Source organism: Vicugna pacos, chromosome 2 (assembly GCF_048564905.1).
Source record: "Vicugna pacos chromosome 2, VicPac4, whole genome shotgun sequence".
In the NCBI taxonomy this organism is placed as follows: Eukaryota; Metazoa; Chordata; class Mammalia; order Artiodactyla; family Camelidae; genus Vicugna; species Vicugna pacos.
The window spans coordinates 9,860,138-9,882,767 of record NC_132988.1 but is presented as its reverse complement, the minus strand read 5'-3'; the positions used below and the strand labels follow the sequence as shown (position 1 = coordinate 9,882,767).

Genomic DNA, 22,630 nt, shown 5'->3' with positions numbered 1-22,630 from the left:
ATATGATCCTACCGACCTTAACACTTCAACCAGTTCACTTAGTATCAAACTAAAAACACTAAAGGTTGCCTATGTTAAAAGTGTATATATAATAGCATACATTAAAATTAAAACATTTATTAAAAGTGTCTATAACCAATTCTCTTGAACTAAAATAAAGTAACTCTTGTCATCTGAATGGGAAAAAGTTTAAGTCTATATATGTTAGAGGGGAAAAAAAATCCTGATGTCAAACTTGTAAGAGCAAAAGGAACTTTACAAAGTTTCTATGGGAATATATAAAATCTAAACCACATTTATAAAGGGAAACTCCTGACCACCTCAGAAGGAAGATCTTTGTGTGAGGGGAGGTCACAAATTTTAGTCATCTAATGTGAGACACTGGCTACAGGGCAAGCCATTTCTCCAACACATATTTAAAAAGTATCATGCCCTCAGAACAATCCCTTTAATGAATCAGTTAGTAAAATTTTACATGCGTTTTCAAAAACATTAAAATAACATGAACTCTGGCACAAATGACAGCGGCAAATCTCAATTTTAAGATTACTATACATGTATTTAAATTTCTAGGTGCCAAAAACAATTGAAAATATGTTTGGATAGAAATTGGTTCACAGGGACTCCGTGGGAAGACAAGACGGTCAGTGCTGCCCATCTGTCATTTTATATGTTCTCGATATAAATCATTATTTGTCTCTCTGATGCTTGCTTAGTTCCTCTTGTTAAATGCTCTCATATTACCACTGCTGCCAATAAAAATGACATGATATGAACATTTCTTCCTTGGCCTCAAGCCACAAAACCATGAAGGACAAAATTAAAAACAAAACAAAACAAAACCCTATTAAATGAAACAGTGTACTATTTCATACTGCTGGTAGGAATATAAATAAATCAGTACAAGCTCTCCAGAGAGCAATACTGAAATCATCCTACAAGTGCACCTGACCACTTATGAAAGAGCACACTGACCGCAGCACTGTTTTTAATAACTGCAAAAAAAAAAAAAGAGTTTATCAGTTGAAATTAGTTTAAAACAGTACAACTATACAATGGAATAGTCTGCATCTATAAAAAAGAACAAGAAAGCTCATGCTATGGAAACGGCTTCAGGAAATACTGTCAGAGAGAAAAAGGGCACAGAAAAGAGTATACAGCACGTTGGCTACCTTTTGTGTAAGAAAAGGGAAGGATAATGTAACAGGGAAGAACAAATCTGACTCCATATTTGACTGTTCCTTTTGCTCTGACCTTGTGCTCTGTTGTCTGTGCTTCGTCATGCTGGTTCTGCACATTTTGTAAAAGAACACTGCCTACAGCCTTGAAATATATAAAATAGCCCATTCTCAAGGCCCTGACCTTTAAGAGTATAATGCTTTCCCACACACAGAGAGATTAAAAGTTGCAGAACAGAGAATAACATTTGTCTTGTTCGAGGTTTGCAGAGGCACAATGACCTGACATAGGTGGACAGCTGCAAGGACAAAGGATTCTGGATTCCTACACCAAGAATTCTGCAACAACCAACCACAACCCCTCTCCTTCTTAATATAAAAGGAGACTGAATTCTGACTTGGATAAGGTGGTTCTCCAGGATGTTCATTAGTCTGCCCTCTTCCTGTCTGCTGACTTTTCGAATAAAGTTGCTATTCCTTGCCACCTCATCTCCCGACTTATTGGCCTGTCGGGCCGTGAGAAGAACAAGTTTGGATTCGGTAACAATAACACTATAGATTCATGCACACTGGAAAGCTATAAAAGGAACCAATAAAAACAATTACCTATAGAAGAGGGCATACTTAAGGAAGAGGGAAGTAAGACAGGCATGGAAACAAATTTTTTCAGTGGATAGCTTTGTACGTTGTATTGTTATATGAACCATGTGAACCAATTATCTAGCCTCCCCAACCCCCTAAACCCAAAACATAAAAACCAAAAACTAACACTAGTGACTACCTTTGCAGGGGGTGAGGGGGGATGAAGGACAAGGGTAAAAGGGAGACTTTTTCAATGTACATCTTTCAATACACTTGTGTATACAGTCAAATGATCTTTGATAAGGTTGCCACTTGAAGAGGAAAGAACAGTCTCTTCAAAAAATTGTGTTGGGAAACTGGATACTCACATGCAAAAAAATGAAGGTGGGCTCTGATCTTATACATACACAAAAATTAATCCAAAAGGGGTAACAGGCCTAAACCTAAGACCCTAAACTATAAAACTCTGGAAGAAAACACGAGGGAAAAACTTCACGATGTTTGACTTGGCAATTTTTCTTATGTCTTATATATGACACCAAAAGCACAGGCAACCAAAGCAAAAACAAAATGAGACTACATCAAACTTAAAAATTTTGTATATCAAAGGACCCAGTCAACAGAGTGAAAAAGCAGCCTACAGGAATGGGAGAAAATGACTTGCAGATCATACATCTGATAAGGTGTTAATACCAAAAATATAAAAATAACTCCTACAACTAAACAGCAAAAAAACCAATCCAATTAAAAAAATGGGTAGAGGATCTGCATATACATTTTTCCAAAGAAGACATACAAAATGGCCAACAGGCATATGAAAAGATGCTCAACATCACTAATCATCAGAGAAAATGCAAATCAAAACCACAATGAGAGATCACCTGACAACGGTCAGAATGGCTATCATCACAAAGACAAGAGACTGATGAGGATGGAGAAAAACTGGACCCTTGTGCACTGTTGGTAGGAATGTAAACTGGAGCAGACATTATGGAAAACAGTATGGAAGTCCCTCAAAAAAGTAAAAATAAAACAGCAATCCCACTTCTGGTATATATTTGAAGGAAATGAAATCAAATCTTGAAGAGATATCTGTATGTTTGTGTTCACTGCAGCATTATTCACAATAGCCAAGATGCAGAAACAACCTGTGTCAACAAATGAATGAAAAAAGATGTGACAACATACACACACACCCCACACCCACAATGGGAAAAAAAAATTGTGCCATTTGTAACCACATGAACAAAACTTGAGAACATTATACTAAGTGAAATAAGTCAGATAAAGACAAATACTATATGATATCACTTACATGTGAAATTTAAAACAGCCAAAATCGTAGAAACAGAGAGTAGAGTGTGGCAGTTACCAGGGCTTGGAGGGGTTAGGAAAATAGGGATATGTAGGTAAGAGGACACAACCTTCCAGTTGTAAGATGAGTAAGCTCTGGGCATCTAACCTACTGTGTGGTGATTACCATTAACGATAACACATTACACAGTTGAAAGTTGCTAGGAGAGTCAATTTGAAATGTTCTCAACACAAAAAAGGAATAGTAATTATGCTTTGTTAATACTGTGTTACACGAGTTCACTATATATTTTAGATATTAACCCCTCACTAGATATACAATTTGTGAATTTTTTTCCCATTTTGTAGGTTGCCTTTTCATTTTGGTGATTATTTCTTTCATTGTGCAGAAGCTTTTCAGTTTGATGTAGTCCTACTTACTAATTTTTGCTCCTGTTACTTGTGCTTCTGGTGTTATATCTGAAAAATCACTGCCAAGACTAACGTCAAAGGACTTATTCCCTATTTTCATTTAGGAGTTTTACGGTTTCAGGTTTTATGTATAATTCCTTATTCTATTTGAGTTAATTTTTGTTAAGTGTTGTAGGATAGAGGTCTAATTTCATTCTTCTGCATGTGGTTATCCAGCTTTTCAACACCATCTACCAAAGAGATTGTACTTCCCACACTGAATACTCTCGAATACTTTGCCAAATATTAGTTGGTCATATATGCAGGGGGTTATTATTGAGCTCTCAATTTGTCCCACTGGTCTATGTGTCTATATTTATGCCAGTAGCACCCTGCTTTGATTATCATACCTTTGTTTGAAATCAGCAGTGTGATGCTATCTTCTTTCCCAAGAATTGTTTTGGCTATTTGGGGTCTTTTGTGGTTCCGTTAAAGCTTTAGGATTTTTTTTTCTATTCCTGTGAAAAATACCATTGGAATTTTGAGAGAGACTGCATTAAGTCTACAGATGGCTTTGGACAGTATGGACATTTTAACAATATTAATTCTTCCAACCCATCAACACAAGATATCTTTCCATTTATTTGTGTCTTTTTCAATTTCTTTCATCTAAGTCTTATAGTTTTCAACAAACAGCTCTTTCACCTCCTTAGAGAAATTTGTTCCCAAGTATTTTATTATTTCTGATGCTATTGTGTATGGCATTGTTTTATTTCTGTTTCATATATTTCAGTGTTAGTGTACACAAATTCAGCTGATTTGTGTGCTGATTTTGTAGCATGCAATTGAATTTGTTGATCAGTTCCAACTATTTTTTTTGGTGGAGATCATATCATATAAGATCATATTATCTGCAAATAAATAATTTTACGTCTTCCTTTCTGACTGGATGCCTTTTCTTTCTTTCTCTTGCCTAACTGCTATGGCTAAGACTTCCAGTACTATGCTGAATAGGAGTGTTAAGGGCAGGCACCCTTGTTTTGCTCCGGACCGTAGAGGAAAAGCTTTCAACTCTTCACTCCCGAGTATGGTATCAGGTACGGGCTTGTCACATATGGACATTATCATGTCGAAGGCATGTTCCTTCTATACCCAATTTGCTGAGAGCCTTTCTCATGAAAGGATCCTGTTTTTTTGTCAAATGCTTTTTTCTTCATCAACTGGGATGACTGTATGATTTTTATCTTTCATTCTATTAAGTAGTGTACCACATTTATTGATTTGCAGATACTGAACCATTTTTTAATTCTGTGGATAAATCCCACTTGACCATGGTGTATGATTCCTTTTAAGTGCTGCTAAATTCAGTTTGCTAACATCTGATTGAAAATTTTGCATCTATACTCATCAGGGATATTGGCCCGTAGTTTTCTTGTAATTTCCTTTTCTGGCTTTGGTATCAGGGTAATGCTAGCCTTGTATAATGAATCTGAGAGTCCTCCCTCCTCTTCAATGTTTCAGAAGAGTTTAAGAAGGATTAGTGTTATTTCTTCTTTAAATATTTGATAGAATTCACCAGTGAAGTCATCGGGTCCTGAACTTTGCTTTGTTAGGAAGTTTTTGATTACTGATAAAATCTCCTTATTTGTTATTGGTCTGTTCAGATTTTCTGGTTCGGCCTTGGTAACTTGTATGTTTCAAAGAATTTATCCATTTCTTCTAGGTTATGTTGGCATATGTGTCTCTTACACTCGTCTGAACTTCTGTGGTATAAAAGCTGTAATGTCTCCTGTTCCATTACTGATTTTATTTACTTGAGTCTTCTTTTGCCTCTAAATCTAGCTAAAGGTTTGTCAGTTCTGTTTATCCTTTAAAAAAAAAAAGGCCCTTAGTTTAATTTACCTTTTTGCTTTTGCTTTTCTTGTCTCTATTTAATTTATTTCTGTTCTGATCTTAATTATTTCCTTCCTTCTGTTATCATTGGGCTTAGCTGGTTTTTTTTTTCTAGTTCCTTGACATATAAAATTAGGTTGTTTGAGATCTTTTTTCTTAATATAGGCATTTATCTGTTAACTTCCCTCTTAGAATTGCTTTTGCAGACTCTCATAGGTTTTAGTATGGTATTTTTTCATTTTTGTTTGTTTCAAGCTATTTTTAAATTTCGTTTTTGATTTCTTTGACACATTGGTTGTTCAGGACTATGTTTAGTTTCCACATGTTTGTGAATTTTTCAATTGCCTCCTGTTACTGATTTCTAGTATTATATACCATTGTGGTTAGAAAAAAAATACTTGGTATGATTTTAATTTTCTTAAATTTGTTAAGACTTGTTTTATAACCTATCACATGGTCTATCCTGGTGAATGCTGTGTGTGTGCTCAAGAAGAATGTGTATCCTGCTGCTGTTGGATGGAATGTTCTGAATATGTCTGTTAGGTCCATTTGGTCTAGAGTGCAGTTTAAATCTAATGTTTCCTTGTTGATATTCTGTCTGGATGATCTATCCATTGTTGAAGGTGGAGTACTAATGTCCCCTATGATTATTTTATTGTTGTCTATTTCTCCCTCCAGATCTGCTAGTGTTTCTTAATATATTCAGGTGCTCCCATGTTGGGTGCATATATATTTATGACTGTTATATCTTCTTGACAAATTGAACCCTTTATCATTATATAATGACCTTCTCCGTCTCTAGTTATCATTTCTGGCTTAATATCCATTTTGTCTGACATCAGTATAGCTACCCCTGCACTCTTGGTTTCCACTTGCATAGAATATCTTTTCCAACTTTTACGTTGAGCCCATGTGTGCTCTTAAAGCTGAAGTGAGGCATCCTACAGCTGGGTCTTGTATTTTGTTTTTTTTGTTTTTAAATCCGTCCAACCACTCCATGCCTTTTAATTGAAGAATTCAATCCATTTATATTTAGAGTTAATTATTGATAGGTAAGACCTTACTAATTCCATCTTACAGTTTTCTGGTTGTTTTTGCAGTTCCCTTGTTCCTTTCTTCCTCTCTTGCTGTCTTCCTTAGCAAGGTGAAAATTCTCTGTAGTAGTGTGCTCTGATTCCCTTCTTTTCATCTTTTATGTATCTACTGTAGGTTTTTGCTTTGTGGTTACCATGAGGCTTACATAAAACATCTTATAGATATAAGTATTTTATGCTGATAACAACTTAGCTTTAATCACACACAAAAACTCTACTCTTTTACTTCCCCCAAACTTTTATGGTTTTTGATGTACAATAATTTAACTCTTTTTACAGTGTGCATTCATTAACAAACTATTGTAGCTATTTTTAATACTCTTGTCCTTTAATCTTACATCATCACTTTAGAGTATTAGAGTATTCTTAATTTTTATTATATACTTACCTTTACCAGTGTGATGTATATTTTCATATATTTTTATGTTAGTAATTCACCACCTTTGATTTCAGCTTGAAGAAATCCTTTCAGCATTTCTTTTACAGCAGAACTCTCTCAGTCTCTGTGTCTGGGAAAGTATTTCTCCTTTGTTTCTGAACCACAGGCAGAGGAGCATCTCTCCTGGCCCTAAGCTGTGCCATCATGTGGCAGGGGTGATGCAGGTGAAGTGCAAACTGCTCCTCTCACATTCTAGTGCACCCATTGTTCTTGCTCCAGTGGAATGCTAAATCTTCTTCTCCAGAAACCCGGATTTCCACAAAGGCTCTCTCATCTGTGGAGGACTGTCTAGGTCAGTGTTCTCCAGGGGCTTCCAGACTGCAGCTAAGAGGGGCTGGAACTGGTTCACAGGTCCCATCAGGGTCCACAGTCAAGACCAACATCTGCCTGTCTACTGTCCAATGCATAGCAAGCAAGTTTCCTTTAGGATCCCTTAGAGTATGGTACTGGATCCCAGAGCTCCCACAAAGGCACTTTTGTTTGCCGACAGATAAGAAATATTTGTTGCATAGGGAGGGAAGGCAAGAATGAGGGATGTCTTATGCCCATGACCCAAAAATGTGAAAACACTAGTGATCGACACTTTTAAAACAAAGGGAAAAAATAACAAAATATCACCGAAGTAGGCCTATCAAGGTCTGTCCCCAGTGAGGAAGTTAAGTATTACTACAGAGGGTCAATGCGTTTTATTGTCTTGACTTCAGTGAACAAACATCTGCTATCCTCCCCAAGTTGGGCCACTGGTCTTCACACAAGTTCTTTAGGACAGATCTTAATACTGAAGCCTCTACGTGCTGCTGCATTCAAGTCTTTATGTGTTGTAACACAGCCTCTGGCCTGCTTTCTCTTGAAATTGTTCTTTGAAAGTCTTTTTCTTGGGATTAGTATTTCTAAACCCCTATGTAGTATTTAATCCTAAAGACACTTTCTCCTAGCTTGGATTTTATAATACTTTTTCTGCCTTTCTAACTACTCAGTCTGTCTCTGTCAGCTCCCTAAAACTAGGTATTGCCTATGGATCTGACTGCCTTGGGTCCTCTTTTCATTTTCTGCTTGTTCTCCTTTACCATTTAATACACGTTTCTGTGTCCATAGTTATTGTCAACTATCATCCCAGTATGGTTGTTCCCATCCTCAACCTCTCTCCCAAATCCCAGTAACTGAATTTCCAGCTATCTGCCAGTCTCCATATAATCTCTCTAAGCATCTTTTTTTAAACAAACAGTCACCCCCACACCATACACCCAGTAACACATACAAGCAGACCTCTAAAACCCACATTATTTATTGTTTTAGGCCACTAACTTTGTCTGTTTTGAGCTCTGTGGTCTGGACTTTATAATCGTCATGCATCTTTATGCTGATGACTTTGCTTCACTTCTTGGCTTAATACTTGACAAAGATTCTCTGGCTGAGTCTGTTGATTATCTCCTCAAAACAAATCAAGATCTTCTACTGGCCAAGCTGTCTTTGGCTGTTGCTCATAATCTTACCCAGGATCTCTAAACTGATACTGTATTTCACTGCTGATTCTTCCTTAAGCAATCAAGACTAAGATCCACCTACATCTTCCTCCATACACCTGCCTGACCTCCCATGTTTTTCTGGGTCACAGTGGCTCTATTATCCACAATGATTCCAAGGCTAAATAAAGTCTCAGTAACAGCTGATTCCTCATAATTTACCACATTAACCACTTTGAAGTATATAGCTTAGTAGTGTTAAGTATGCTCATGTTGCAAAATCTAAAACTCTACACCCATGAAACAATGCCCTTTTTCCTCCTCCTCCATCTCTTCTCTTTAAATCCTAAAATGAATTGTTTCAGAAATCCTGGGAATCTTTCTCAGTAGTGCCATAAGAAATTGTAAGATTTAGTGCTGTTAAGGGATCTGAAAGGTCACCTGACCACAAATTTCCTATATAAGAGTAACCTCCAAGATGTTTTTTTTAAAGAGGTTTAGTCTGTTCTTTTATTTAACTCCAAAATGTTGACTACAGTTTGCACACATCAGCAGAGAGCAAAGCAGTCATATCGCCCTTGAGCTACTTATAACCCACCACAGAACAAGATTAATCTTTCTCTTATGAAATTCCTTCAGACTTTTACAGAGAGCATTATATTCTTCAGAATTTTCCTTCCAAGGTTTATAAATTCCTAAGCCTTTTGACCACTCCTTGTACAACATAGTTTGGGGTCTTCAACATCATCCTGACTCTGAATTCAGCACTTCAGTTCATCAGTCCCTCTCAAAACATGTAACTGAAAATGAAGTCAATTTCATAGATATGGTCTGACCTGGGCAGAACAGAGTGAGCTAATCACCTGTTCTGATCATCTTTCTAGACACAACTGCATTATTGATTGCTATTGAATCTACTATCAATGAAAGCTGTAACATCTTTGGATTGCTCTGGCCAATATAAGCCTAATACTTGTCATGGACCTAAGACAAGAAATTCTTTCTTTTCACTGAATGACTTCGTATTCAGATGACTGTATCTCAGTAAGGTATAGTAAAAATTAGCAGCTACTGCACACTGGCAAGAAATATGCACACACTAAAATGTACCTACAAAGTTTTACCTAAAATATAATGCTAAAGGGAAGGTCACCTTGGAGTCTAGTCTGTTTCCCATACTCATATCCAGGCCTAGTTCCCTGACCCACTACCTCCTCTCCATCTTCACTACTCTAGTCCTCACTCTTCCCAGCCTCAATTACTCTTTCCAGTCCTCTCACCAGCACAGTGACAGATTATTCTTTTTTGTAGCACAGAGCCTATACTGTGGCATTAATTATTTGCTTCTACTAGTTTACTCTGCTACTGTGTAAAGCCAACCTAATTATGCCAGCATTTGATAATCAGTTCCTTTCTCTCTGAACAACTGCCATAACTGCAGTGGAGACTGAGTCCAAGTAGTATGAACCACACCATGAATATGCAAGATACATTAAACACACGTACTGTACATGTATAATGTACATATGCATTCTTCCTTATATATAGGGAATCTCTTCACTCTCTAGAGCAGCTGGAGGAGGGAATGGATCAAGTGGCAGAGCACATGCTTAGCAAGCATGAGGTCTTGGGTTCAGTCCCCAGTACCTCTTCCAAAAATAATAAATAAAAAAAACCTAACTTTCTAGAGCAGTTGAACTTTCCTGTTGGCTTCCCTCCTGCAAATAAAATAAGTTTATCAAGAAATGAAAGATGGTCCCTAGGATTTGTCACACTAGGTCTGTAAGGGCTCAGGTCCCTCAACCCAAATTAAGTCCAATGAAATCAACAACACAAGTCCAAAGTTCTGTTTGTTTCGTGTCCTGTGATAAGGTACAAAGTATCCTTTATATTTGATTTCTAAACAGTAAGCATCTTTTTGATCAAGATTAAATGCCCTGAGGGGCGGCCATAATTCTTCAATACTCCGTCTACTGCAGAATCCCATCTGAGGAGTCAGGTTAAGTGTATGGGCAACAGCAGTATTTTAGACCCACAAACAGCTTATCCCTGAGAGAAAAGTGTTTGGGAGAAAATAAACATATCTCTAGTCTTCATTTTCTTAATAAAGTGTTAGGCTAGGTAACTGCTAAGGTTCCCAATTAGTGCTAACACTCTGTTCTTTCATTCTGAATACTATTAGACTCTAGGGGAAAAATTCATATTTATATATCTCCAACAGTTTCATTTATACTGACAGTTTGGTGAAACCTTAAAGCACTAACTCATTCATCTCAGACAGAAAAACTGTCAACAAAGCAGAAAAGAGAGATTGCATGTAGTTTATTAGGACATAAATGAGGACCATTATAACTTTAAGAATATCAAAATGATTAATTCTTTTAAGAAGTGTCATTTCCGTCTGCATGAATTCAGTTAAGAAGTGGTATATATCACATGCTTTCACTATTCTCCAAAGGAAGAATCTTCTATATCAGTAAATTAGCACTGCAATAGGAGAGAGAGAAGCAAGACGGCGAAGTAGAAGGATGCTTGTAGCTCACCCTCTCCCACAAATACACCAAAATTCACATCTACGGACCCACTCAGCCAACCAGAGCACCTGCCGAACTCCAACAGAACATTGCCCTCCTTGAAAGACAAAGACGCCAAAAATCTGGTAGGAGAAAAGGAAAAAAGAAAGAAGAAAAAGCAAAACAGTGCAGGACCGGTCCCGCGGGGCGGGAGCGGCAAAGGAGGAACAGCGCTCGTTCGCTGGGTCTCCCCTCTCCAACAGAGAGGCCAACAGGACGGAGGGGGAGCCTCTGAGGCTCAAATCTGCCCCAAGCACCCCTTGACCGACAGAACTAAGTTAAACGGGCACAGAGGGTCCCTGCGACACCCAGCCCGAGACGAAAGCCAGCAGCTGGGGGCTGAGACAGGCTACCTGAGCTGAGTGGAGGACGAGGGTGGCTGCACTGAGGCAGCCCCAGGGGACTGCAGGGGCCTGCACGGCATGGCTGGGAGGGGATACGGGAGCAGAACAACCTTGGTCCTCCATAAATTGCGAAAAAAGCAAAGCAACAAGGCTGGTGTGCCCTGAGGGGAAGGGCGCCATAGCCTTTGCCTTCTCAGACCGGTGGCGCCATTACTGGCACTTCTCGCAAGAAGAGAGGCAGGGCGCAGCCACAGCTGCCATGTCCTCCTGTGCACAGTGCCCACATAGGGGTGAGGCCGAGAGCTGAATCCACATCCGGGGGCTCTGCAACCTCCTAGGCAGGACTGAGACTTGTTTACAGCCCGAGGCAGATAGGATCTTTCTGCCCTGGCACCTCAGAGAACTCACGACTCCAAGACAAACAAGGAGCTGAGATTTGGCACAGAGCAGGGGCGGGGCTGTTCCACAGTCTTCCTCGAGCCCGCCTATGGAGCACCGACCTGAGGTGGAGAGGGCAGCTGCAGAGCAGCGGAGCAACCTGCACCGGGAGAGGGTGGGCGGCCACCCGCCTTCCTGGCAGGAACACAGCACCTGACCACCGTGCTGGGAGGGGGCGCGATCCACCCACCTACCTCGCCCAAGCACAGCATCTGACTGCGGCATCGGGAGGGGGAGTGAGCAGCCCACCCACTGGCCACAGTGCCAGAGAGATATGAGCAATATGAAGAAGCAGAAGAACCACTCCCAATTAAAAGATCAAGAGCAATCCCTTGGAAGCACAATCAAGGAAATAGACATTGATGGCCTACTAGATCAAGATTTCAAAAAAGGAGTGATTAAAGTACTGAAGGAACTAAAAGAAATAGTGTTTAGAGATATAAAATATGTCAAAAATGAAACAGACGCTATAAAGAAGAGCCAAATAGAATTATTAAACTCCTTTGCTGAGATGAGAGCCGACCAGATAATGCAGAGGAATGAATAAGTGACCTAGAAGACAGGACAACAGAAAGCACCCAATCAGAACACCTGAGAGAAAAACAAATAAAAAAAACAATGAAAACAATATAAGGGACCTATGGGATAATATAAAGCGTGCCAATCAATGCATAACAGGGGTTCCAGAAGGGGAAGAAAGAACAAAGGGGACTGAAAAGGTATTGGAAGAAATCATGACTGAAAACTTCCCAAACCTAAAGAAGGAATCAGATATCCAAGTACAGGAGGCTCAGAGGGTCCCAAACAGGAAGAACCCAAACAGACCCACACCAAAACATATCATAATCAAGATGGCCAGAGTCAAAGATAAAGAAATGATCCTAAAGGCATCAAGAGAAAAACAAAGAGTTACAAGGGAACCCCAATAAGGCTTTCAGCTGATTTCTCTACACAAACACTACAGGCCAGAAGGGAGTGGCAAGATATATTCAAAGTCCTGAATGAAAAAAAGATGCAACCTAGGATACTCTATCCAGCAAGGCTATCCTTTAGAATAGGAGAGATAAAGAATTTCACAGACAAGCAAAAACTAAAAGAGTTTAGCAACACTAAACCCATGCTAAAAGAAATATTCACAGGTCTACTCTAAATAGAAAAGAAGCAGGATGCTACAAAAATGAGAAACTCATAACTGGAAAGGAGGTAACTACCATGAATTACAAAAAGAATAAACACAAAATTGTAAAAGAAGACATCTAAATCATTAAGAGTGGGAGAGGGAAGCAAGGAAAGCCACTGTGGAAAACAGTATGGAGATTCCTCAAAAGACTAGGAATAGACTTACCACAGGACCCGGGAATCTTGCTCCTGGGCATATACCCAGAAGGAACCCTAACTCAAAATGACACCTGCACCCCAAGGTTCATAGCAGCACTATTTATCAGAGCCAAGACATGGAAACAGCCTAAATGTCCATCAATAGATGACTGGATAAAGAAGAGGTGGTATATTTATACAATGGAATACTATTCAGCCACAAAAACCGACAACATAACGCCATTTGCAGCCACATGGATGCTCCTGAAGAATGTCACTCTGAGTGAAGTAAGCCAGAAGGAGAAAGAAAAATACCATATGAGATCACTCATATGTGGAATCTAAAAGATAAATAAATAAATAAATACAAAACAGAAACAGATTCATAGACATAGAATATAGACTTGTGGTTGCCAAGGGGGCGGGGGTGGGAAGGGACAGACTGGGATCATAAAATGTAGAACAGACAAACAAGATTATACTGTATAGCACAGGGAAATATATACAAGATCTTGTGGTCAGTCACAGAGAAAAAAAAATGTGACAATGAATATATGTATGTTCATGTAAAACTGAAAAATTGTGCTCTACAGTGGAATTTGCCACAGCATTGTAAAATGAAAAAAAAAAAAACATTGCAACAGACCCTTGAGTTTTCAGCATCGGTCCTTAGTATGCATATCATAAAGTCAAGGCTGTGACACCATTATTAAAACCACGCTCTCAACTTTCTTTCAAGGCAGCTTTCAAAATCATGAATTCATTTTTACAGATTCTTACCCCAAGCTATGATTCCTAGCCTTAGTCATAGAAGTATGGGCACATGATTGAGGTAAATTGACTGCAGAAGACAGAGCTATGGGACCAGCTTTCACAGAGAATAAGGAATACTCTGGATATACTAAGTCTGGGTGCGAATTGACTACTACTGGCCTATAAATTCCTTGTAAGCAGGGGTTAAATCGTATTAACCTGTTATCACCCACAGCGGTTTCAGGAATACCACGTACATAAAGAGAGTAGCTTTAAAAGGACTGACCACTGGGTCTAAGCTGAGCAGCCAAGAGATGACAGGGAGAACTGGGACCAGAGCACAGATTTATGAAGAAATACAAGAACATGAGAAGGCAGGAATATGGAAAGCACAAAGGCTAAGACCTTGGAGTTCCAAATACCAACGAAGTTCCACATGCCCTAGAGCTGTGTTCTAAAATGGCAAATGGAAAGAGAAGACAATGGTCATAGGAGGGAGGAAGAGGGAATCTCATGGGAGCCAACAGTACAGATTTTGAAGTTGCTGATGGCAAGAGAAACAAAGTAAAAAGACAATCTAGCTGTCAGACTGAAGTATGCCTGGAAGCCTAGAGAGACCCTGGGCTGCAGAGAATGCTGCAGACTGCCAGCCAGTGCAGAACCAGGGATGGTGACAGTGACGGAACAGCAGCCTGCAAGTCTACGCTTCTACCTACCTTCCCGGTGAGTCAGGGGAGGGTGGTGCACCTTAAAGAAGTTTGTCCCCAACATGCAAAAGCAAAGTGGGGACACACATGAAAAGAGTTGGGCACATAAAAATGTTTGATCATTGTACAAGAATAATGGGAAGGCTAAAAGCAGGGCAGTCTGGGGTGCCTGGACAGGCCTAGGGTGTATAAACGGACAGCAGGGTTAAGAGCAAGAAGAGAACAGGAAATAAACTGGAAACATGTCAGTGACTGGAGAAAAGGACTTCTTCACAGGCAGCCCTGTTCCTGAGAAACACCAAGTGTTTATCAAGCCTGGAGCTTCCGCTAGAGCACTGCTTTGAAAATGATACTGAAAATTTCCCCAAAGGCTAGTCAGAACAGATATTAAGTAGCTTCACAAATGTTTAGTGTGGGGAGTGGTGAGATGAAGGAATGACTAAGAATCTGAGACTTAATGTTTCCCTAAATTTGTTGGATATTCTTCTAATTCAACCATTGGCAACTTCTGTTCATCAACCAGGACGGTTAACATTACATTCATACTTCAAATTAAAGTCTAACTTCCAAAAGAATCTTTTGCTGGGACTATAAAAATGCACCTAAATCGGTAAGTTCAGTCTTTATCCCCTCTGTATTTTCAGGCCGGCAAAAATGCTCAAAACAGAGGTCTTAATGATTTGGGAAATGAGTAAAAAATGGACACCACTCAAAACACACAGCAAGTAGGAGTCCACAAACCTGCATTCGCCAAAGAAGTCCACACACTTGGAGTAGGTGTGAAAATTTTCATTTTTAGGTATGAAAAAAATGATTTCATACAGCTTTCTAGCTAATAAAAAAATCATTCAAGAGTGTAACGAAGGCTGACTACAGTCCAGAACACCAGCCCTCAACACACAAGTCACCTGGCCTCGTGGCCCTCGACTATCTCTGGTTTGAGGCTGCTCATGACACACTGGAAAAGCAGTGCAGGCCAGGGTGACAGGCCATGACTGAAGCCACGGGAGGGGCCACCAGGATGGGGAGCAAGGACCCCATACCTCCTGCTCAGACCTCCTACCCTCCCCGCTTGGTATCCCACATTTTTACTTTTTCTAAAGATGTTGATATTATAAAAATTAAGCACGCGTTCACAGAAGAGATTTCCATGGGACATCTTAATTCCTTCACTACACCTGTACAATTTAACTTAGTTATAATGAGCAGTAGAGAGCTCATCTCCAATCTACAAGAGAAAGGAGTGAAGCAGGTCTCACGCCCAGAATCTCTGGTGCGTTTTCAGAGGAGGAGTGCCCCTGTCTCTGAAGCAGTCCCACCTCAGATCAGAAAGTACCCTGAGGTCTTGAAACTCTCCTCCCTTTTCCATCTTCTCTCTCCCTCAGCCCTTTCTCCTCCCCCTTTCCATGTACGCACGTATGTATGTATGTATGTATGTATGTACGTACGTACGTACCTACGAACTCTACTACTGCTCCTTATTTCTTCCTTTCCTTCTTTCTTGCCTAGACAGGCCTGTAACAGGCCTGACTTAGCCCACTGCCTCAGACAGGGAAGAGAAAAAATCAGACATTTTAAAGAAAATAAGAAAAATGTCTTATTACCTCTATTACCGCTTTTCTGGGAGCAACTTCACTCTCCTAGTTCTATTCACACGCTTGACAATTTGAACTTGAAAATAATTTAGAAGTTTGGGTAGGCTTTCTGGACACAAAATGCTTGAATTGTAAAAATAAAAGAGGGAAGGACTGAAAAACAATCATTCCTTATGGCAGCAAAAGAGAATTCTAGATATCTTTATGAACAGACACTCTTTGTCTCCCCACCTCCTGTTTGCTTAAGATACAAACAACAATCAAGACATTTTCACTGTGAAGAATGACTATTTCAGTTTAGTATTAAACTGGGTTATTTACTTTAGAAAGTTTGTTGCAACTAGTTATCAATATAAGTTATAGAAATAGCTCAATTATATGATGTTGGTCACTGCATTTTATTCTTTAAAATTATAAAGACAAAATATATAACTGAAATAATATGACTGAATTGCTTCAAAATAGTACGAGAGGATGCAAAATTTCATTAAGCTGTAGGTTTATGATTTGCATACTTTTTTATATGATCATTAGACTACATTAAAAAATCTACATATAAAAAATAGTAACAGAAGGGGGGAAGTTAAGAAGAGTATAGCTGAAACAAGATTATCCACGAACTTTTGAAGTACCCAACTTCAACCACCTGTTGAGTACTGTTTTTTTTGTAAGTGTTGCAACTTTTCATAATAAAAGATGCTGTAAAATGTTACTTATAAATTTAAGAAATGAGCAATTTTAAGATTCAGGCACACAGTGTAAAAGCAGTGCGTTTTTAAAAATGAGATTTTGATTTAAAATACAGTGCATTAAAAATGAAGAATCAATTTTCCTTTGTAATTTTGTTGAAAGGGACAGTTTTTCCATGAAAAATTCTTGGCATAATTCTGAGTCTCTATAAACTAAGATGTAGAGGTGTTCTAATTCTGGCGGAAAATTGTTCAAATTCTGAAGTATATCGCAATAAATTTAGGATTTTAAATAAAAGAAAAACATAACAAAATCTAATTATCTCTTAAAAACACAGTAACTGAGTTGGTTCCAAGATCAGTAAAACCAAGAGTTCTAAAGCACATCATGTGAGCTAAGTGTGGACTCTTTTGCATTAATCCTGCTTTATTCATTCTCTCCCCAGCCCCCTCCTTATATCTTACAATTCAGTAACATTTATCAAGCACCATGAGGCAACCAGCAGCCCAGGAAAGATACATTAAATAATGCTTGCTTTATGCAAAAAAAACTATCCAAAAAGTATACAGGTCTCCTCTGTTTTCCTACTATAAATCACTTACAGCAGGTTCACTATGTCCAGCAATTAATGGATCTTATGGATTTAGAATAAATATTTTCCTTTAAGCTCAAGAACAGAATTGGCTGCACTGGAACACATCAATGAATCCAAATTTGCCTTTGGTTTTTCTTAAAATTCTTTATCCCACTCAAAAGGATAATATGAAAACTGTTACATATTACAGGCATTCCCCAACTTACAGAAGGGCTGTGTTCTAAAAGTTCATCTGTAAATAAGCTTTCTGGAACTCAGATCACATTTCCCACTGAAACAATTTTATAAAGGGTAACTAAGCCAAACAGCCACCCCACGGAAATCCACAAAGCACGGGCCTACTGTGTTTTACTGCAGCACTGCGGGTTCTGCTCCCCTCAACTAACCAACTTGCACCTCTGTTTCTTTGATAAATGCGATAGGGATTCCAGGAATATTTCTCCTGTCCGATGCTCTCTATACACACATGCATGCATGTGCACAAACATACACACACACACGACCCCTTCCTTGGGTCTACGTGCCAAATGCCCCTTAGTTATCAGAGCACGCACAGCGGAGCACTGTTTAGATGAGCGGCTCTTGTGACTATCTGAAGGCTGGAGGAAGTTGGGGTTCTAGAGCTTATTAGGGAGCACTGGTCCTGGAACGTTCGGTAGTTAACTGTCCCTATCGGGTTTCACAATTACAGGGTAGAGATGGGGGATTATAACTTCTGTCAGGTTTATCTTCTAGAAAAATGATTTTAAAAAATTGGAAACTTCCTAATAATCACTTTTAATATGAATTTTTAAAATGTTTATAAATTCAGAGCAAAATAAATTATAAGTTATTTTCGTGTCCTTTATCTACACCTGAAGTTGTAAGAAGAATCTCTTCTCCCCAGCTGGACAGTCACAGGCCTCTGCCCACCACAGGGAGAGGATGCCAGCAGGAGGTCCTGGAAACCAGCGTTTAATCTAAGAAGAGAGCTGCCTGTATTTGGGACCAACTTTTCTACCCCACGCAAAGGCAACCAGACTCATGCTTTGAATATTTTTAAGCCACAAGATTGTTTTCATGGATGCAAGAAAGGGAGTAAAAAGCCACAGAGATAAAATGAATTCATTTCATATGTAAACACTTTCTCATGTGCCTATTAATTTGACAGTTTGAAAGAAAAATACAAAGGGATTCAGTATTCAGGCCTAATACCATACCACGTGTAATTTTTTTTTCTTTTAAGTTCAGAATTCTATGAGCATGCTTCAATTAGGCAGTGCTACCAAACCACTGTAAGATTTGAAATGTATTTTTATGAAGTCCAGATCCAGAAACATGATATAAATTTCCAGAAATCACTATAGAATCATACCAGAACTCAAGAGTTCCAGACTCTTCCCTGTCTCAAACTCAGCCGAGGTCTATTCCACTTGCCTGCATAGGTGTTGGCCTTGTTCAGGAGGTCCGTACATGCGTGCATATCAGCGAAAGCCCGGATTCCTAAGCAGTTGACAGGATGAAGCTGAGATTCCAAAAATTCACAGCAAGTCTTCTTCACATCCTGTAACTGTAACAGACCAGCTGCTGGGAGAAGTACCTGTAATACACAAGTAAGCATGGTTAGAAACTGACTAGAAAAGTGTCACCGTTCCCCGCACCTACAGTGGGCTCAGGGGTCCAGCCACAGCTCATGATCTGCATCCAGACCCAAGCATCCCAGAGAAAAGTAAGGTAACAATCATTTGTAAAAAGGGTGATGCCTCCTTACATTCCCATATTTTTCTATGGAATCTTTCAAAGGTCTCTTCTTGGTCATAAGAATTAAGAGATATCAGATCATATTAGGTCAACGGTTCTTTTTATAAGCATAAACAAAATGCTCCATTGAATTTTAAAAACATAAATTATTAGGATGCTAGGGGGTGCTGTGGTGCAGTGAAAATCTTCTTGTTCCCTCAGTAGTTCGAGTAGTCATAAACTTCAGTGATTTGTGGGGAAGGGTTAAGCACAGAGTAACATATGTCACAACCCAGCCTCACTTTGTGTTCCCACTGTCTGAAATACCACAAACTGCTTTCCTTAGAGGGGGAGGACAATTTTAAACCTTTAAATTTTTAACAGTCTCTAACTACAAGCAGACTAATTTCTCTAAAATGTAACATATCTGCTAAAAAGGAAAACATAAAAAGTAATTGCCTAGTAATAATTTTTTAATTTGTGTTTTTATTTGAATAACTCCTCCAAGAGATTTTGTATTAATTAGGTTATTCTTTGAGATTTAACCAGTATCATCACTATAAATACCACATCTTTTCAAATAGGTCAATGATGGAAATATTTTTCCCTATAAGTGAATTAGTATGATGCTATATTAGAGACCGTATTTGAAAGTCAAATTGGAAAACTTCATAAAAAAGAAGTTTGCAAGTTCTTCTATGAAAGCTAAAAGAAAAAAAAAACTCAACTTTCAGAAAATAGAAAAGGTCACATGGCATATTAACATAAAAAATAAGTAAGACCTAAGTTCCTCCAGCGACTGACTTTCATGTATACCAAGCAGCAGCCCAAAGAGAAAAGAAATAGTAGTTTTGAACATCCTTTACAGTTTTCCTAAACATACGTGGGAAGTCCTAAGCATGGAAGAGTAAGTGCATCCGTGTCTTTCTGCAACACCATCTACTCTATTTTCTCAAAGGAACCACAGCAGCTCTAAGTCCAGATCTAAAGTCTGTGTGTGCGCCCGCACGTACACAATCAACCGGTAAAGAAGCAAGGACTAGAGGAACAACGTTTTAAGTTTTAGTCCAATTCCACCAGCTAATACTAGTTTTCTCTGAAAACATGGAAACAATATCTGGTGACAATGCCTTTTCATTCTCAATTTAAGGAAAATAAAGTGGAAATAATTCTGTTTATAGCCAAACGTCTTGTATAACATGTATAGTGTGCTTTATTATGTAATGGGAATCAATCTCCATGGAAGGCTTTAGTTGCTGATAATCTGCAAATTGGAGTTTTTCTACACTGGTCTAATTGTGCTCTGAAGTAATGTTAAGTACGTTCCAAGACGCTTAACTGTGCAGCCATTTAATTCAGCAAATACATATAGTTAAGAAACTGGTCTTCAGTGTAAGATTCAATCTCTGTGAAATTGCACAAACAGTGGTCACCCATCTGATCAGCATCTTCCCAGACACAACACAGTGTAGTACAGCAGTATTCAAACTGCTTGGTAAAAGAGAGCGATTCTCAGAGGGGAGAAGTTGCTGAGCAGAAGCAGACTCATTCACATACAGTTGGTGGGTGTGTATACTGGTTCAACCTCCATGAAGAGCAATTTGTCTATTTAATCAAAATTACGAATGTACATATCCTCAGATCCAGGAATTTAACCCACAGATGTAAAAAAGCTCACATACGCAAGACTTTCATTAGAGGGTTATTGTGGGTAATAGCAGAAACTAGAAAAAAGTCTCAATGTCCACCATAAGGAGACTGGTTAAACACTAATGATCACCCATTCGACAGAACCCTCTGCAGCCATTCAAAAGAATGGGGAAACTATACGAACGGGACAATTTCTAAGATGTATTCTTAAGTGAAAAAAAAATCAGTGATTGGTTTATCCTATGCTAACATACACATACACACCCACGTTTATATACACATCCATCTAAAAAGGCAGCTATAGTAGATTAAAAAATTTTTTATTTTGCTTCCTTGACTTCAACTTCATCACTACCAAGTTCAGATCTACTTTATCAGGAGATTAAAACTCATAAAATTGTAGAATCTCAGATCTGGAAAGGATAACAAGTCATGCAGGCCAGGAATATAAAAGTTATTTCAGTTGTAGGCCACATGGTTAAAAATTCACATACAATTATTTTTTAATGATGGTAGTGATGGATCAAGTGGTTCCACGCTTGGCAAATATATATTAAATATAACTAAACGTAAAATATATATAACATATAAAACAAATTTATTTATATTTTCCTTTTTTATCAGTAAATCCTTCAAAAATGCCTACGTTTCATGACCTAATTTTACTATGACTAAACTTCAATAGCTCAGAATTTTAAATTAATTATACGCAGCTTTAAAAGCAATTAATAACTGACCCAAGCTTACTGACATGACCCCTGATGACCATCAGTCACTCATGATGAAAACTGGAAGGCAGCTGGGGCCACACCCACTGTCCAGATTACTCCGTGTATTAGACAACCAGCTAACAAACAAAATATGCTCCAAATTTCAGGTTAACCATATCTCACAATCAGAACCAAAGAGCTAGCAGTCTATGAGCTGGATGCCTTGGGATCAAATCAAATCAAACCTCCTAATTTGTCTGATGAAAAAACCAAGTCCTAGAGAGGCCAAAAGACTTGACCAAGTTGTACAACCTGTCAGTAGAGAGCTAGTGATAAAAATAAAAATTCGCCAAAAATAAAATTCGCCAACCCTTTGGTCTACTGTTCTTTCCACTATCCTGAGCCTCCTCTGTAGGTGTTGAATGGAGTGCCTGTCTGATTTCTAAATCTGCAATACTGCTCTTTTCAGCAAGGGTAACAAAGACAACAATCATTTTGACATCGCATTCTTGCAGCATCTTCCATTAACTGAGTAATTACTACGTCAGGCCCAGTACTAAGCACTGGGCAGGCAACATCTCACTCTCTCTACTAGACACAATGAGTACAGAGCCTGGGAGAAGCTGGTAACCCGCCCAAGATCACGCACCTGGCAGGTCAAGTCTTCTAGGAGCTTGTAGATGGCACACAGGAACATTCTCACGTTGATAGTCAGGAATAAGTTTTTAAAGTTACTATTTATTTCAGTAAGATAAACCCTTTCTTAAGTAAATTTATTTAAGCAAAACTTGAGTCATGTAGAGAAAAACATTACTAGCATCAGCACTAGTGAATATAGCAAAGTCATGAAGATGACACATCAATTACTGACTTGGGAGATCAGATTTAAGTGTTCTAATCTTTCAATGTCTGGTACCACTCTTATTTTCTGTGGTATTTACATATCACTGAAAACGAAGAATGTGCTTTTTAATCTGAGGCCATCATAATCCATGGCTTATTTTCTCCAGAGCAGACTAACTGTACATTTAGTAACAAAGGTAGGAAGCTCCTTGATTGTAAGGAGGTGGTTTCTTAATGTTCTATTTAGGTCACAAAAGTATCTTGGGCATTGTCATTAAGAGGTCTGAAGAATATGACTTTTAAAATTAATTTTTCTGAGCTCTCTAGAGTAAAGGAACGGCTG

The 22,630-nt window shown here is 38.7% G+C and overlaps 1 protein-coding gene and 1 long non-coding RNA gene across 2 annotated transcripts in view; one reads left to right on the top strand and one right to left on the bottom strand.

The window, feature by feature from the left end:
- KLHL2 (kelch like family member 2) overlaps positions 1-22,630 on the bottom strand; it is a 112,503-nt gene that overhangs the window by 29,757 nt on the left and 60,116 nt on the right. The window contains exon 5 of the mRNA XM_072975158.1: positions 18,782-18,944. Coding sequence (XP_072831259.1) covers positions 18,782-18,944 — 163 coding nt within the window. The remainder of the gene's footprint in view (positions 1-18,781; positions 18,945-22,630) is intronic.
- On the top strand, positions 14,279-18,485 carry LOC140700772 (uncharacterized). Its single transcript, XR_012079419.1, has 2 exons — positions 14,279-14,501; positions 18,252-18,485. It is a non-coding gene; the product is annotated as an uncharacterized lncRNA (long non-coding RNA).